This window comes from Balearica regulorum, chromosome Z (assembly GCF_011004875.1).
Source record: "Balearica regulorum gibbericeps isolate bBalReg1 chromosome Z, bBalReg1.pri, whole genome shotgun sequence".
In the NCBI taxonomy this organism is placed as follows: domain Eukaryota; kingdom Metazoa; phylum Chordata; class Aves; order Gruiformes; family Gruidae; genus Balearica; species Balearica regulorum.
Window position 1 is genome coordinate 17,125,579 of NC_046220.1, and position 15,367 is coordinate 17,140,945.

General features: G+C 46.5%; 1 protein-coding gene across 2 annotated transcripts; it reads left to right on the forward strand.

Moving 5' to 3' along the window:
* Positions 1-64: 64 nt before the first annotated feature.
* LOC142599398 (cyclin-dependent kinase 4 inhibitor B-like) lies at positions 65-10,019 on the forward strand. Of its 2 annotated transcripts, none has more exons than XM_075739540.1 (2): positions 65-534; positions 8,753-10,019. In XM_075739540.1, exons 1-2 carry the CDS (start codon positions 271-273, stop codon positions 9,059-9,061), a joined length of 573 nt encoding a protein of 190 aa, XP_075595655.1. In that variant the 5' UTR covers positions 65-270; the 3' UTR covers positions 9,062-10,019. The 2 variants fall into 2 exon arrangements, with proteins under 2 accessions (XP_075595655.1, XP_075595656.1); XM_075739541.1 differs by lacking the exon at positions 65-534 and adding an exon at positions 6,327-6,594.
* Positions 10,020-15,367: the final 5,348 nt, after the last annotated feature.

Genomic DNA, 15,367 nt, shown 5'->3' on the forward strand with positions numbered 1-15,367 from the left:
ACGCCCGTTTGGCGGTGGTGCTCCTCGGGGCGAGTCGGTGGGAGGGGAGAGGAGCCGACGGCCTCCCTCGTCCCCATCCCCCGCAGCCGGTCCTCCTTCGCCCGTTTTCTAGGCGGGAGCCATCATCATGGGAGGCGTTTAAGGGCAGAGGAGGGGGGGGGGGGCGGAGGGAGGGAGGTGAGGCGAAATGAGGAGTCGAAATTAGTCAAACGGAAAAGAAAAAAAAGAAAGAAAGAAAAAGAAAAAAAAAAAGAAAATCCTCTCCAATGAATGGAGGGTGAGAGGGCCGATTCACCGGTGGGGCCCCATCGGGGAGGTATTTCTAGAGCGGCACGCCGGGGGCTCCCCCGCACCCATGACCCCCCGGATAAGGTGCACCGTACGCTTTCGGCGCGCCCGCAGCCTGCGGCGGGCCCGGGCGCTGGGCTGGCGGATACTCCGCGGCGTCGTCGGGGCACTGGGGCGGCGCTGGCTGCCGCGCCTCGCTCTGCTGCTAGTCCTGCGGAGGAGGCGCCGCCGGGGCCCCCGGCCCAGGTAGGGCCCCCGGGGAGCGGGGCTGTTCGGGGGGTGGCGGGGACGGGGCGGGGGGGGGACATACGACACGCTCCGATCGTCGCAGACGGCCCGACGGGCCGGTGGAAGCGGGAGCGGGAGGCGGTGGCTATCGCCCTGGGGCGAGCGGTATGCCCGCTCCCCGCGGCAGCCCGGCCCCGGTCGCGCAGCGCCGCGGAGCCCTCTCCGCGCCACATGCTCAGATTGCACCGGGAACACATGAGGTTTGCACAGGCGTGGGGTTTATTTTTTTTTCTTTTCTCCCTCTCTCTCTCTTTTTTTTTTTTTTTAAGCAGTTGGAAACGACAAGTTCTTACTGCAAATTATTTTTGCCTCTTCCCCCCCTCCGAGAAGCATTTATTTTCGTTTTCTCTATGGCTAATTTGGAAAAAAAAAACCCACCACCACCCCTTACCAGCATTTGCAGACTGTTCCTTGCGAACAAGGAACATAATTATTGCTCTGAAGAAAGAAAATGGCCACTGTTATCCGAGCGTGTATTACTTTCCACTGTTGTATATGACAGTGAAATACAGTAACCTACTTTCCCTTCCCTCGCTGTTACATAAATATGCACAACAAGGGTCAGAGCGGCCGAGTAGCGTCAGAAAGAGTAATTAAAATACACATATATAAAGGACCTTGAGAGACAGCCGAGGTTCAGGCGGGTTTAGAGACTTTTTCCTGATTGCAGAATGCAAAATTGGATTGTTATGGATCTGCGCGGCGCAGCTTAGGCCTCGGTCATTAGACATAATTAGTCACATTATGAAAAATAAAATTAATATTAATTTTGATGAATATTTGAGGATTGTTCTGTAAAATCCTCGTAGGGAGTGATTAGAGGAGTACACAACCTCCTCTAATCCAGGGCACAGGCTGGAGAAGATCAGAGGTAAAAGAGAAGGAAAGTAGAAAAACTTGCCTGAAAATATCTACAAAAATAGATATTAGAGATTATATATATATATATAAAAATGTATATTAAAAAATTAAAACCCTTTCAAGCTATAGGACTCGAAGTGTGGAGATAAAGCAATTCACAGTTTACCTGCTCCAGTCTCTGGTTAGATCACTTTCAGCGCTTTTTGAATATCAGATGTGCAGAGATAGACACACACATGCGTGTGTGTATATATATATTACATATATATATATATAAATCAGAAACAGCATCCAGTTTTCCTTGTGACCTTCAAATACCTCATTTCTTGCATTTGTAGTAGGCCTAAATTCTTAATTTTACACTAAATGGGGGAAAAAGAAACTATAAACTCTAGCTGACCTGAAATGCACTAATTCAAATACAAAACATAAATATAAAGGTGATTATCATCTCGAAGTAAATTCGCTGTAGCAAGGACAAAACCCTCTCATGGATCAGGCAGAGTGGCAATTTCTTTTCTGTCTATTTACACACTTGCTGTAAACACTGCTTTCTACTTCTTTCTTTCTTTCTTTCTTTTTCCTTTTTTTTTTCTCCCCCCCCCCCTTCTTTCTTTCGTTCTTTCTTTCTTTTCCCCCGAGTTTTTCATCGGGTAGACGAGTTCTTCTAAAAGGACAATTAAGTCTAAAATGGTCACTGAAATGTGCTGAAAATCTGATTCTGAAGGGGCTAGGGAGGGGTAAGACAAGGGTGTGTGTTTGATCTAAGGAAAGATGAGGTTTTCCCTTTTGCCTAACGGTGCTCCTTCCACAATAGGAGGTAACAGCGTTACAGTCACAAAAGTAATGCAGAAATATTTTGGCAGCTCGGACGGAGCGAACCCCGAACCCATAGTATTTCGGGCCACAGTTTGCAGGAAAAGGGTGTCTTCTTATTCGGATTAGATGGAAATCTATTTCAGGGGGGGAAAGTAAGTTTGGAAATAAAGAGAAAAGAGGTCTTTTTGCCCTTTCGTATTCAGGGAGACGGGTCCTATTCTCAAGTTTTGTTCAAAATTATATTGCTTAATTAAATAGATGGAACAAAGAAAATTTTTACACTCCTCAAGCAGTGTTAGAGTGAGTCTTTCATTGGAACAGCGTCCACAAAGCTACTTCTGGACCCCGAGTGGGTCCGAGGCGGGGACCGACACTCAAAAACTGGCTAAGAGAGGTAACCCTACAGCTACCCACCCGGGCCATGCCGTGACTTATTTTTCTTGCAACATCTAAACCTGATTATTTGTTAGGATGATGGGAGAGATTTTATTTATTTTTGCCTTTTGTGTGTGTTTGTTTGTTTTGCATTTGCTTTGCTATTTGTTTTTTTTTAAGGAAGGGAATATTTTACCTGATGAAAGCCCAATTACTTTTTGTAAACTGATAGGTGATTATCCAGGGCCATTTTGTCGTTCTACTTTCTGATGCCTCTATTGCATAAAATGGGGGACCCGCAAAATACGCATCTAAATTTTTCTGGAGGGTTTCTAAGAAAAATGTAAAAATATCTAGGGATATTTTCACGGTTATTTAGGGCAGCATATTAAATTCAGAAATGCACTCTGCGCAAGTTTGTATCATACGACTCAGAAAACAGAAACTGAAGTATTTATTCTTTATTATTGCAGGTTGGTGATTTGTGCTTTTTTTGTTGTTGTTTTGCTCATTTTTATGTTCAAAAGAAACCTCTGTGGCACAACTTCTAAAGGTCTAAAATTAAGGTACTAGATTTTCCTGTTCTTACCCAATATGTGCAATGAAGATAATTATTTTTGCAAATGTTCTGACATTTTAAGCTGAAGAGTAAAAGGATACTGTTCAACTATTTCTATGAATCGTTTTTGCTTGATTTTTAGCATAACTCCAAACAACTGGGTTTTTCCCCCCTTAACTGTAAATCAGGTTACCTCCATGCAACGTCTCTATTCCATCCACCACCCCTGCCCCTCATGCGCCTTTTTTTGCCTATTTACAGGTGAGAAAATCTCAATATTAGGTTCTGTATAATTTGTCCTTTTGTACTATTTAATTAACCCCTAAACTTATTACCGAAATACTTGTTAGATAATAAAATAACTCACGTAAAAGTTTTAAAATACTTTTAAAAATTTTAAATCTAAAAAAAAAAAAAAAATCGTTGAAAGGATAGTACTTGCTAAGCCTTAAACAGGGCGTAAGATGGCTGCTTTTGGTAATTGAAAATTACCTTTTCCGTCCTCTGTACTATTACTAAAACATCTCAGAACAATTTGCTGTACTGTAGTATTAAAATGGATCTGATTTCAGCTTCAAAGATCTGTATTGTTGAACACCGACTTTAAAAAGAAATAAGAGTAGAAACGTAAGATGGGGAGATTGCTTAACGTGGATCGATTTTTCTTTTTTTTTTTTTTAAATAGTAAAATATCTTTGCAGTAAGGGTTGCTGGGGAGAGAAGGTGGTTTCTCCTCCCTTCCCACTAACACACCAGTGAAATACAAGGGTCGTTTTCAAAACACATTAGCACAGGCTCGGCTATTATTTCCCTAACTTCAGATATGACAGTGTGTTGTTATGTTTCGATTAATCTGAGGTCGTTTGTTGCTACCAGAATTGTGTAAAATAGAATTTACATGGGGGGGGGGGGGGCGGAATTGGTATGACTTCAATAATATAGCTTCAGATTTTATCGTTTTAATTGTCCAGTACCTTGATAAGTGACGTGGAGGGTCAGTAATCGTTTGCACGGGACTGTATTTGTGGTTTACGCCATTCTGCATTTTCATGGCTTTTTATGGATTTTAGCAGGGAAGGAGATGCAGACAGGCCCTCTGACTCCTCTAGTAATATCTACACTTACAAATACATTGACGTGTGAGTGTATAACTTTTTTATACTTACATAGTCACAAAAAGACACCTATGCATATACTTATACACACAGATGCATAAAATCCACTGCCAATACTATTTCACAGAAAGCAAGATTAATTAGCAATAATATGTAACCCTGCCGCCTCTCACTATTGATTTGAAATTTTAAGACACCTGACACACATAACCAAGAAAGTTTTCTCCTTGGATTTATCACTAGATGGCTATCATTAATAGCAGAGAGTGCACTAAGCACTTGAGGGCACTTTGCCTGTTGGGCGGGGGATCCTTTCCTCTTAATTTCTCAGACTTTACGGACTTTTAAAAAATCCACTTTTAAACTTTATTTGTTGATTTTTTAAAATATTTTTTTATTTTTATTTTTTATGGTCTGCCAGCCCTGGGGTGCACTCCGCACCATGCGCCGAGCAGGCTTCTTACCCCACCCAAACCCACTTCAAATGTCACAACCTGCTCTTGCAATGCCACTTTCCCCAGAAACTTCGCAAGGGAGGCTCAGAAAGCCCCCCAAATGAGAATATTTCGGTGAACCTCTGGCTTGTTTAAACAAGGATAAATTCGTGCTTATTTCTCCTCATCCAAGGATGCCTCTGCCTTTCGGCCGTCCGTACATACAGACATAAATCGCCGTTTTCCCCTTTTCGCCACGCAGGGCTGTTCGTATGCCCGTGCGGCGGGGAGGAGTTGAACGCCGAAGCGAACAAAGGTGCATCTGCAGGGCAAATATTGCTATTGTGGCAATCGCATTGGTTTTCTCCAATTAAACCGAGAAAATTAGGGAACTGACATTGGGGGCGGGAAGGGAAAAAAAAACCACCCCAAACCCACCCCCCCCCCCCCCCCCCAACCCCCAGACTAAAAAGCTTCCTTAATCTGTTTCTCTATTTGATCACTTCACTGTGCCACCTCGGCGGTGGCTTCGAAACGTCCCTCTCTCCGCGTTGCGATGCGGGAATGCAGGAGCCTTAAACCCCCTCCTTCGCCTTCGAGGTGGCGGAATAAAACCTTCAAGTCGCGGGTCGTGGGTGCTGCGCAGCCCCGCGGGCGCTGGGGCCGATCCCCCCCTCCCCTCGACGGGGGGAGCCGCTTCGTGTGTGTGGGGGGTGTCACGGGACCCGCAGCGGGGAGCCGTTTGTCCAGGAGGGATGAGTGGGAGGGCGGAAAGCAGGGGGAGGAGTCAGGTGCTTGTTTTTTGGCGACCTTCACAGCGGCGAGGCGAGGCTCTGCTCCGCGTCTGGCTGCCGGGCGGGGGTCGTACCTTTATCCCGGCTGGGTCCCGCCGCGGTTTCCCTGCCCGCGAAAGGCTCCCGCAGGACCAGAGTGAAGCGATCCTCTTCTGCCGGGTGCCATTAGGTGGATCGCAGACTTCCAACGGGCACGGTTCTCTTCCTCATCCGGGCCGCCCGCTCCCACCCGGCCGTGGAACGGAGAGACGGACCCCAGACCCACCGCTCGGAGGGGCTCGGGTCAGGGCAGGGCCTCCGTCTGGAGGCAGAAGTCAAATCCGTCCCTTTCACAAGAGTCCCTCTTTGCCCTGGAAAGGCTCCCCCCGCCCACCCTCCCCTGCCTTCACAGCCCCCCCAATGTGGGGAAGGATGGCGGTCGCAGGGCCGCAGCCCCCATCCCCTTCCTTCTCCCGCACCGACGACGCTCCGGAGGGAGGCAGCCCCCGCGGGACCCGTCCCATAGTCTCGGGGGTCTGTGAAATCGCTCTCCCCACGGGGTTGCCGAGCTGCTCCCGCCTCTCAGCTTGCGGAGCAGGCTGCTGGCACCTCGCGGTCCCCCCACCGCCCACTCGTGCCCCCCAGGGAGGGTGCGCGGATTTTACCGCAGCCGCCAGCACTGCGCTTCCCTCCCCGCTTGGGGCCGGGGATGGGGGGATGCTGCAGGGCCCTGCCCCGCCCGGGATGTGCGATGGGGGGGGGGGGGGGGCGGGGGGAGGGGTAGGCAGAGACATGACCGGGGGCCGCCTGCCCCGGGGGGAGCCGGGGGCGGCCGCTGCCCTCGGGAAGGAGGAGCTGCGGCACCGCGGCGAGCAAGATCCCGGCCAGGGGAGACGGAAAGCCAGGGGCACCCGTGCGGGTCGTACCGGCGGGGGGCGATGGAGGGGTCTCCCCGGGGCGACAGCTCCGGCGACCGGCTGTGCAGCGCCGCCGCCCGCGGGGACCGCGAGGAGGTGCGGAAGCTCCTGGATGCGGGCGCGGATCCCAACGGGACCAACTCCTTTGGGAGGACCCCGCTGCAGGTACGGAGCAGCGGGGAGTGGGGGTGACAGGTGAGGGGAGATGTCCTCTGACACGCTGGCGGGGGGGAGGGAGGAGAGATTTTGGGTTTTGAATGAATTTTTATTGTTACTATCGGAACTGGACTCCAGCCACAGCTGCCTGGATTCAAGCGGGCACTATTCTGAACCCTCACCCTCCTGCAAATACTAGATGGAGTTTAGAGGGACATGGCTAGCATTAAACGAATTATGCTAGAAGGTACTTACAAGGGGAAGTGCCACTGCAAAATCTGCTTCCAGATGGCTTGAGGGAGTTGACTGTGCTTCGACCATCTTTTCTTTTTTGTTTGTTTTAAATATAGCCTTAATAGGTCTTTTTCCCGAAGAAAATCGCAGTGGGGTCCCTTACTAGTATACTCATGTGAAAGAACGGCACTGAAGATAGCTTAGAAATTGTCACCGAGTAGAAATTGTAACTTGAAACTAGGTATATATTAGTAGTCACTATTATTAGTAGTATTTTTAATATTCACTATTCATCAATAGTGGTAGTATTCATTGATAGGTATTATAAGTACCAGTGTGTAGTGTCGTTGCTTTCCAGGCATTCTGAGAGCTAGAAGTGTGTTATATTAATCGACATATTTAAGCTGAAAGTTTTAAAATGTTCCTTGAACGATGAATGTACTGTGATTTAAACTGGAGTTGTGTATTTCAATAAAAGGTTTTCTTGAATTGTCATTTGAAGCAATATATTTAATGATTCACCAGCTAAGCTGAACAGCCATTTTGGTCCTTGCATTTTATGTGGAAAAGGAAATATTTTCATGAAGTAAGTTACTGAGAGAGGTACTGAGGAATTTATTTGTTTTGTTTCTGTTGTAGTTTCAAATTCCAGACGAAAAGGGTGTGCAAATCGTTGAAAATTTTCTCTTTCCTCCCCTCATTTCAGAGTGAAACTAAGTTCTGTTTCCCTTACCAGCACTTTGCAAAATGGCTGCCACTCTGACATGTGGAGTCTATCTTTCTGAAAAACTTAACCTCTATAGGAATTTTAAAATTATGAAATTTATAAGCATTGCAGCAATTATATTATAAATAAAACAAAATATTTGTACTCCATAGCCAAATTCTCTCAAGAGAGAAAATTATTAGAAAACCTATTGTCTTCAAGATATTTTCTACAGTGTTAAGATTCAATTTATGGAGGTTAAAATTCCATTGAAAATGACCAGAAAATGCGGGAAGTAAAACCCCAAGTGTCATTTTATTGTGTTTTTGTCTGTTTGTTGTTTTTATTTGTTTGTTGGTTTTGTTTGCTTGTTGTTTTTATTTGGTTGGTTTTGTTTTGGTTTTATTCAATAATGCATGATCAGACCTTGCAAAAAAATTTCTGCTTTTGGTTCAGCTGCAGAGAGGCATTTATTGTTCAGCAGGGAAGTTTTATGCATTACCCCTGGGCGCGCAACAGCTTTCCTGGCTCCTGTTAGAAGAAGCACAGGTTTAGCCAGAGCTGAGAGAGAGACAAAAGGCTCGACCCAGAACTCAGGAGAGGGAAAATCCTCACCGGGCACCGAAAAGAGCTAAATCGCTGCCAGGGCCGGAACATCCACTTGCCTTGGCCGGCAGCGCTTGCTGTGCTGCGAGCTGCGCTGTTCGTTGATAAATCAGTAAATCCTCCTAAATGGCTGGAAGCTTAATGCAAGGGCTGTCACAGAATACATAGTATGTATGTATGGTTTAGTAAATGGTGGATATAGATAGTATATATAAGTGGCATATATGTTTGTGCGTATGTGTATGTATCTGTGTGTATACATACACACACACCACAGGTACCATATATATCATGGTACATATAAATGGTATAAAATGTGGAACAGAACATACACATATGTAGTATCTAATCTGGAAATCACACGCATAGTAGCTAATACTTTAATTTGTCATAGAGTCATAGAATATCTCAAGTTGGAAAGAAACCATAAGGATCATCAACTGCAGCCGTGTGCATTTATGCAGGTCACAGCTACAAATAGCTGACATAGGAAAATTACGCCCAAAAGACACCCCAACCCCCAGCTGCGCCCGCCCCATCCCACCCTCCCAGCTCTCCGTAGCCGCGGTGCTCCGCGGCGCGGACGGGCGGGCGCGGCGCTGACGCTGTCTCTCCCCGCAGGTGATGATGCTGGGCAGCCCGCGGGTGGCCGAGCTGCTGCTGCAGCGCGGAGCCGACCCCAACCGCCCCGACCCGCGCACCGGCTGCTTCCCGGCGCACGACGCGGCCCGCGCCGGCTTCCTGGAGACGCTGGCGGCGCTGCACCGCGCCGGGGCGCGCCTGGACCTGCCCGACGGCCGCGGCCGCCTCCCCCTCGACGTGGCGGCGGGGGGCCCTCACGGACCGGTGGGCCGGTACCTGCGACACCCGCCGCCCCTCCCTGCCGCTGCACCGGGAGACGGGCCGGCCGCGGAGGGGGCTGCTCGCTGACCCACCCCCCGGCCTCCCACCCCCTCCCCTCTAGACCATCCCGCTGTCCGCCGTCCCCCCCCGCCCCCCTCGCCGCAGCGCCCGAAGCCCCGGCGGCAGCCGTCCCCCGCCGACAGCTTCTCCACTTGTCCCCTGCGCTCATGTCCGCGGCAGGCACCTGGCAGGTGCTCCCGGGAGCCCGGCTGCTGGGGAGAATCTTCTTCCGTCTCTCTGCCCTAGAGGTCCTCCCGCATATCCCGGGCACTCTGTGCCCTGCTTCTGCGAGGCGACGCATGCTGCTGAATTTTCCAAGAAAAAGCGGAAGAAACCAAAACACGGCCGCGGGGAGCGTTCCTGGTCCGCCCCCCTCCGCTGGCTCCCCGGCGGGCGGAGGACAAGCAGCAAACGGTTCTCCCGTGCTCCAGGGGGAAAAAGAAAATTCGTCGTTTCCCCTTTCCATTTATTGTTAAATTGATGCGGTTTAGGGAACTGAGAACGCTCCGTTTCCCTTAGAGGCTTGCTCACTGCCCTGAAAGCCACCGTCTTGGTCTCCATCATATGCTTGTCTTATTCATGATGGTACTGAATTTATTCATTATCGCACAATCCTTGAGGGCTTTGTATTTTAGCGATACCTTGAGATTTTTTTATATAACTCTCTGAAAGACCGATCAACTTAGCCACCTCGTTTACTAATTTAATTAATCTTCAAATCTTCTCCTCACAACGCCCCGTCCAAATTACAGTGTCTTAAAATATTTAACACTGATCGAGATTACAGTTTGGGAACGACTACAAATATTTCGTATAGATGTATTTAGGGAAGGCTACTCATGTGAGAAACCAATTGGTAATCGTTTAGCTACTGCGTAGTTTTAACATTTGGAGATACCCCGTTCATTCAGACGATCTGTGCAACGAGCTCGGTATATTTAAGACAGCTTTCCGACTCTCTAAACCAGACACTTGGAAACAAAAACGAATGGCCGAGCTTGGTTAAAAATCTGAATCTCTTAATATGCATTGCCCCTGTTTTTCCTACGCGATTTCCATCGTCTACCCAATGTTCGTACTACTTACGCATGATGAAATACCTGTTACTATTCAACAACAAAATGTCAAAGCGGTTGGCTTAAAAAAAGCAATCCTTGTGTTCAACTATTAAATGGCTTTGTATGCATCGCTACTCAGTGTTGGGCGGTGTTATTTATTTCGACTTTGTTCGTGGCTTGCATTTTTTGTGTCTGTGCATAAATACGTATACATACACATAACATATTCACGCAGATTGAATACACAGATGTGTCTTATTCAAGCACATACATAGTCGAGTTAAAAATATCCATGAAACTCGTTAATTTCCTTATTGAAAAGAACGCTTACAGAGCAACAGAAAAGTTCAACTGCATTTCGTACCTTTGCACGAATTTACGATCTTTTTGAAAGTGGAATATACTTTTTTTTTCCTGCAAAAAATTCGATGGCAAGCACACACTGTAGAATAAGGCACCGCGGGCACACACTATGCCTGAAGGCTTGCTTTTTCTCTTTTCTTTTCTTTTCTTTTCTTTTCTTTTCTTTTCTTTTCTTTTCTTTTCTTTTCTTTTCTTTTCTTTTCTTTTCTTTTCTTTTCTTTTCTTCTCTTTTCTTCTCTTTTCTTCTCTTTTCTTCTCTTTTCCTTTCTACTCTTTTCTCTTTTCTTTTCTTTTCTTTTCTTTTCTTTTCTTTTCTTTTCTTTTCTTTTCTTTTCTTTTCTTTTCTTTTCTTTTCTTTTCTTTTCTTTTCTTTTCTTTTTTCTTTTTTTTCTTTTTCTTTTTCTTTTTCTTTTTCTTTTTCTTTTTCTTTTTCTTTTTCTTTTTCTTTTTCTTTTTCTTTTTCTTTTTCTTTTTCTTTTTCTTTTTCTTTTTCTTTTTCTTTTTCTTTTTCTTTTTCTTTTTCTTTTCCCTTTCCCGATTTCCGCAGATACGTTGTTATTTTTGTTGCCCGCGCTTAGGCGCCTGCACTTTGCTCAGGGCGCAGATCGCGACGCCACGTCGTGGCGCCTCTAGTTTACACGTAACGGCTTTCTGCCGCTCGTTTCTTTCGAATAGGGGCGGGGGGGATCACTCTCCCCTTAAATAAAAAGTTATTTCCCAGCTATTTGGGGGCAAAATCGAGAGCGAACCCCGCCGCGGAGGGCCGGCGGGAGAAGGGTCAGCGAATCGGTCTGGGGCGGGGGCAAGGCGGGTGGGGGGAATGTGTTTTTCTTTTTCTCCCCTGCTCCCCCCCCCCCGTCTTGCATGCAGGCGGCAGCCCAGCTCAGCCTTGCGATGATTGCGCCTGAGGGCAGGTGACGGTCCCTCCCGCCTGTCCAAGCTGCCGGCGGACCCCGGCCGGCGCGGTGGGGCGCGGAGCATCCCTGCCTTCTCGGCTCCCCAATACGCCCCGATCCCCGCTGCCCGCCGCCCTGCCCACAGGCTGCCCACCGAAGGAGCCCCCTTCCCCGTGGGAAGGCAGACCGGTACCTCGTGGGGTCCCTTCAGAACCGTAGCAGGTGGAGTGGCATTCACACAGGGATGCACACGGGGTTCCCATGCAGCCTCTCCCCACCCGGGAAAGCCGTGCCAAAAGAGTGTGACTTTCCCATGGGCTTTGCCCTTGGAGCTGCTAAAGCCCAAAGCTTCCTTGGGAACTCATCTGAAGAGAAGAGGATGAAGAGTTTCTGGGACGGAGTTACGCACGGTGATTTCAGACGCGGTGTTAAGTGCAGTACGGGACTGAATGGACAAGGCGTTCACTAGACTGAGCAACTCTCCTTTTACTGCTGCCACCATGAATAGGGAAGCAAAGGAAGAACTTGCATGGCTTAGGAAAGTATAGAAAAAGGTTTTCCCTTTAAGTGTCCAGCCCAGCCTCTGTGAAAAAATACTTGCAACCTTTTTGTCTCTACAAAAACTCTTTAAAAAGATACGTTCAGGTAGCAGCTTTATGCTGCTTTCCTTTCTGTCATAAATGGTCACTCTTTGGACAAGGAGCCAGCAGCCCTGTGTTACCAAGCGCACTTCATTTGTGTGCGTGAACCTCAGCATCTGAATAATGTGACTAGATATTTTCCATTGTGGTGTCCTCTGTCAAGCTTTTATTTTTTTTAATAAAAATACCTTCAGGTGTAATGGCACTTAGAAAAAACCAAAATGTTTTCTATTACACATTTTGGAAATTTACTCTTTGAGAACATGTCTCCCAAGCTTTACAACAGGCATCATTCCCTTTAAATTCACATACATTTACCAAAGTTTATTGTGTCTAAGGGTCCATAGGCTTTGCATATTTTGTTCACAGTCTTTGAAAGCTTCACAGAAATGAAAAACAACAAGCATTTTAGGAAAGAAAGTCATCACCTGACCTTGCCTGGGCAAAAGGTGTGGAAATACATTAACGTCACTGCCCACTTACATAGAAAATAAGCCTCAAGCACTGTGAGTCTCGGGTGGAAAATGGAAATGCTCAGAGTCCTCACAGAAGAAAGTGAGGAATTTTATGATAGTACAGGCAAGCCACAGGACCTGGTGCTGGAGAGAGCACCTCTGAAGACTTACTATCTCACCAGAGCTCTGGTGGGGCAATCACTCCCAGCAGTAGAGATGAGGGATGATCCATCTAGTGGTTCTAGATTTTTTTTATTTTTTTTTTTTTTAAATCAGGTCTCAAACAGTCCTAATCTGACACTCACCGAAGTAATTTACAATCTTTTTTTCTCTTTCCTTTCCTCTTCTTCTCTTCTCTTCTCTTCTCTTCTCTTCTCTTCTCTTCTCTTCTCTTCTCTTCTCTTCTCTTCTCTTCTCTTCTCTTCTCTTCTCTTCTCTTCTCTTCTCTTCTCTTCTCTTCTCTTCTCTTCTTCTCTTTTCTCTTTTCTTCTTTCTTTTCTTTTCTCTTTTCTTTTCTCTTTTCTTTTCTTTTCTTTTCTTTTCTTTTCTTTTCTTTTCTTTTCTTTTCTTTTCTTTTCTTTTCTTTTCTTTTCTTTTCTTTTCTTTTCTTTTCTTTTCTTTTCTTTTCTTTTCTTTTCTTTTCTTTTCTTTTTTCTTTTTTCTTTTCTTTTTTTCTTTTTTCTTTTCTTTTCTTTTTCTCCTTTCCCTTTCCTTTCTCCCTTTCCTTTCTCCCTTTCCTTTCCTTTCCTTTCCTTTCCTTTCCTTTCCTTTCCTTTCCTTTCCTTTCCTTTCCTTTCCTTTCCTTTCCTTTCCTTTCCTTTCCTTTCCTTTCCTTTCCTTTCCTTTCCTTTCCTTTCCTTTCCTTTCCTTTCCTTTCCTTTCCTTTCCTTTCCTTTCCTTTCCTTTCCTTTCCTTTCCTTTCCTTTCCTTTCCTTTCCTTTCCTTAAATAGAAGTAGTAATACTTTAATATACTGTATGAAGAGAAATTAAGACAGAACACTCTTTTTCTCTGTGGATAACAGACCAGAGGACAAATTTCTCCATCTTTCTATCTCTTTGTTACCAAGTACCTGCATGCTTTTGTTAGAAACACTTGCTAAGAAAGTGTTTCTGTGCTGGAGTATGCCCAAGAAGGGGAAGAGAAATGAGAGGTGGTCCTTAGGAGTTGAAAACCAAGAAAGTTGCAACTAAAAGACTTCAGGTTGCCTCACAGAAAGGTACACAGATGTTTGCCACTAGATCCAGCATCGCTCTTGGTAGCAAGTGTAAGCTCAGGATGGAGGGTGGGCTGTGGAAACCCCTATTTGCACCTACTGCTCCAGCCAGGGGCTGTGCAATGAGGAAGAGGGTTTCCAAAAAGGATCAAGGGGACAAGACGTTTATTAGCTCACACCATCAGCAGAGGCCATGGTATTAGAAATACTCTACTTCCTACCACGGAAAATGCTGCCATTGGTGTAGTCATTCTTCTCAGGAAGCAGCCTCCTACATGTGGTTTCTGAACAAAGACATTGTATTGATACCTGAGGAGGTGAGCATGGTAATCTAGAACTGTCCTGGTTTTCAGCTGGGATAGAGTTAAGTTTTACAAGAAGGTGGGATGGGACACAGCCAGGACAGGTGATCCAAACTAGCCAACGGGATATTCCATACCATATGACGTCATGCTAGTATATAAAGGGGGCTGGTCAGAGAGGAGGAGCCACTGCCTGGGGACTGGGCATTGGGCTCCTGGGCTGAGGAAATTGCAGAGTGTACCATGCGCTTCGTGTATTCTAAGTACTGCTTTTTTAAATTTTCCTCTTCCTTTGCTGTCCTAGTGAACTGTCCTCATCCCAACACACAACTTTTACCTTTTTCTTCCAATTGTCCTCCCCATGCCACTGCGAGGGGGAAGAGGAGTGAGCCAGTGGCCACTTGGTGCTGAGCTGCTGACTGGGGCTAAACCGTGACAAGAACATAAGAGTTTGATCTCCCAGGTGGGGAAAGTTCCAAGATAAGCATCTTTCTCTACATGGTGTTGGTGGCTGACAGCACAGACTGGATAACAAGGTAAGAAAACACATATGCTGAGGCTGGGAGGATGAGGCAGAGGCACAGGGTGTCCAGAACAGGGGGAAAAGAGGCAGGTCCAGCTCAGGGAGGAGGTGCTGAGAGGAAGGGGAGACAAACATGGCAGAGTGTGCCTAAAACTGAGAGAATGCACAACACACATTTACCTTTACCCCACCCCATGCCAACCTGGGTTGATGGCTTTGTGTGGCTTCTAAAACAAAGCTCATCCCTGCAGACATCCAACGTACATGGCTGATGAGCAGTGGCACTTACAGTTAGACAGGGGACTCTGGCAGAAATCATGGGAGAGGGGGAATTCCTTGCCTCTGGATATGAAGCATTTGAACACTGCTAGCTTTATGGGTTTTTTACATCTGTTTTCACCTTAGGCCCTGGGCAGCCAAAGGGCCAGAGAAGGAAGCGGGAGTTGAGCCAAGGTACCAAAACCACCACAGAGTGGAGAATTTGTATCATATATGGATCAGGTACAAGGACAGAGCTGATTCCACTGTCCTCCTCACATACACTTTAAGGGGAAAGCAACTCCTCCCATCACCTTCCTCCTGTGGGCTTATCTTGCTGGTATATTTTCAGGCAGATGTGAAAGAATGATTTTAAGTATTTGATCATGGTGTGAAAACAAATGAAACATATTTCAGAACCTTCTTACACAGTGGATAAAAGCCCAAACAGAAGCTGCTTCCTATAAAAAACACTAATTAACAAAACACAGATTCTAAGGTCAAATTAAAATATTTCCATGAGATCAAATGTCTTCCTTCTTGTGCTAGAGGAACCATACTGTAGGAAACCAAACAACTGGACAGACTTCACACGTCCTCTAAGATACACTTACATTCTTCA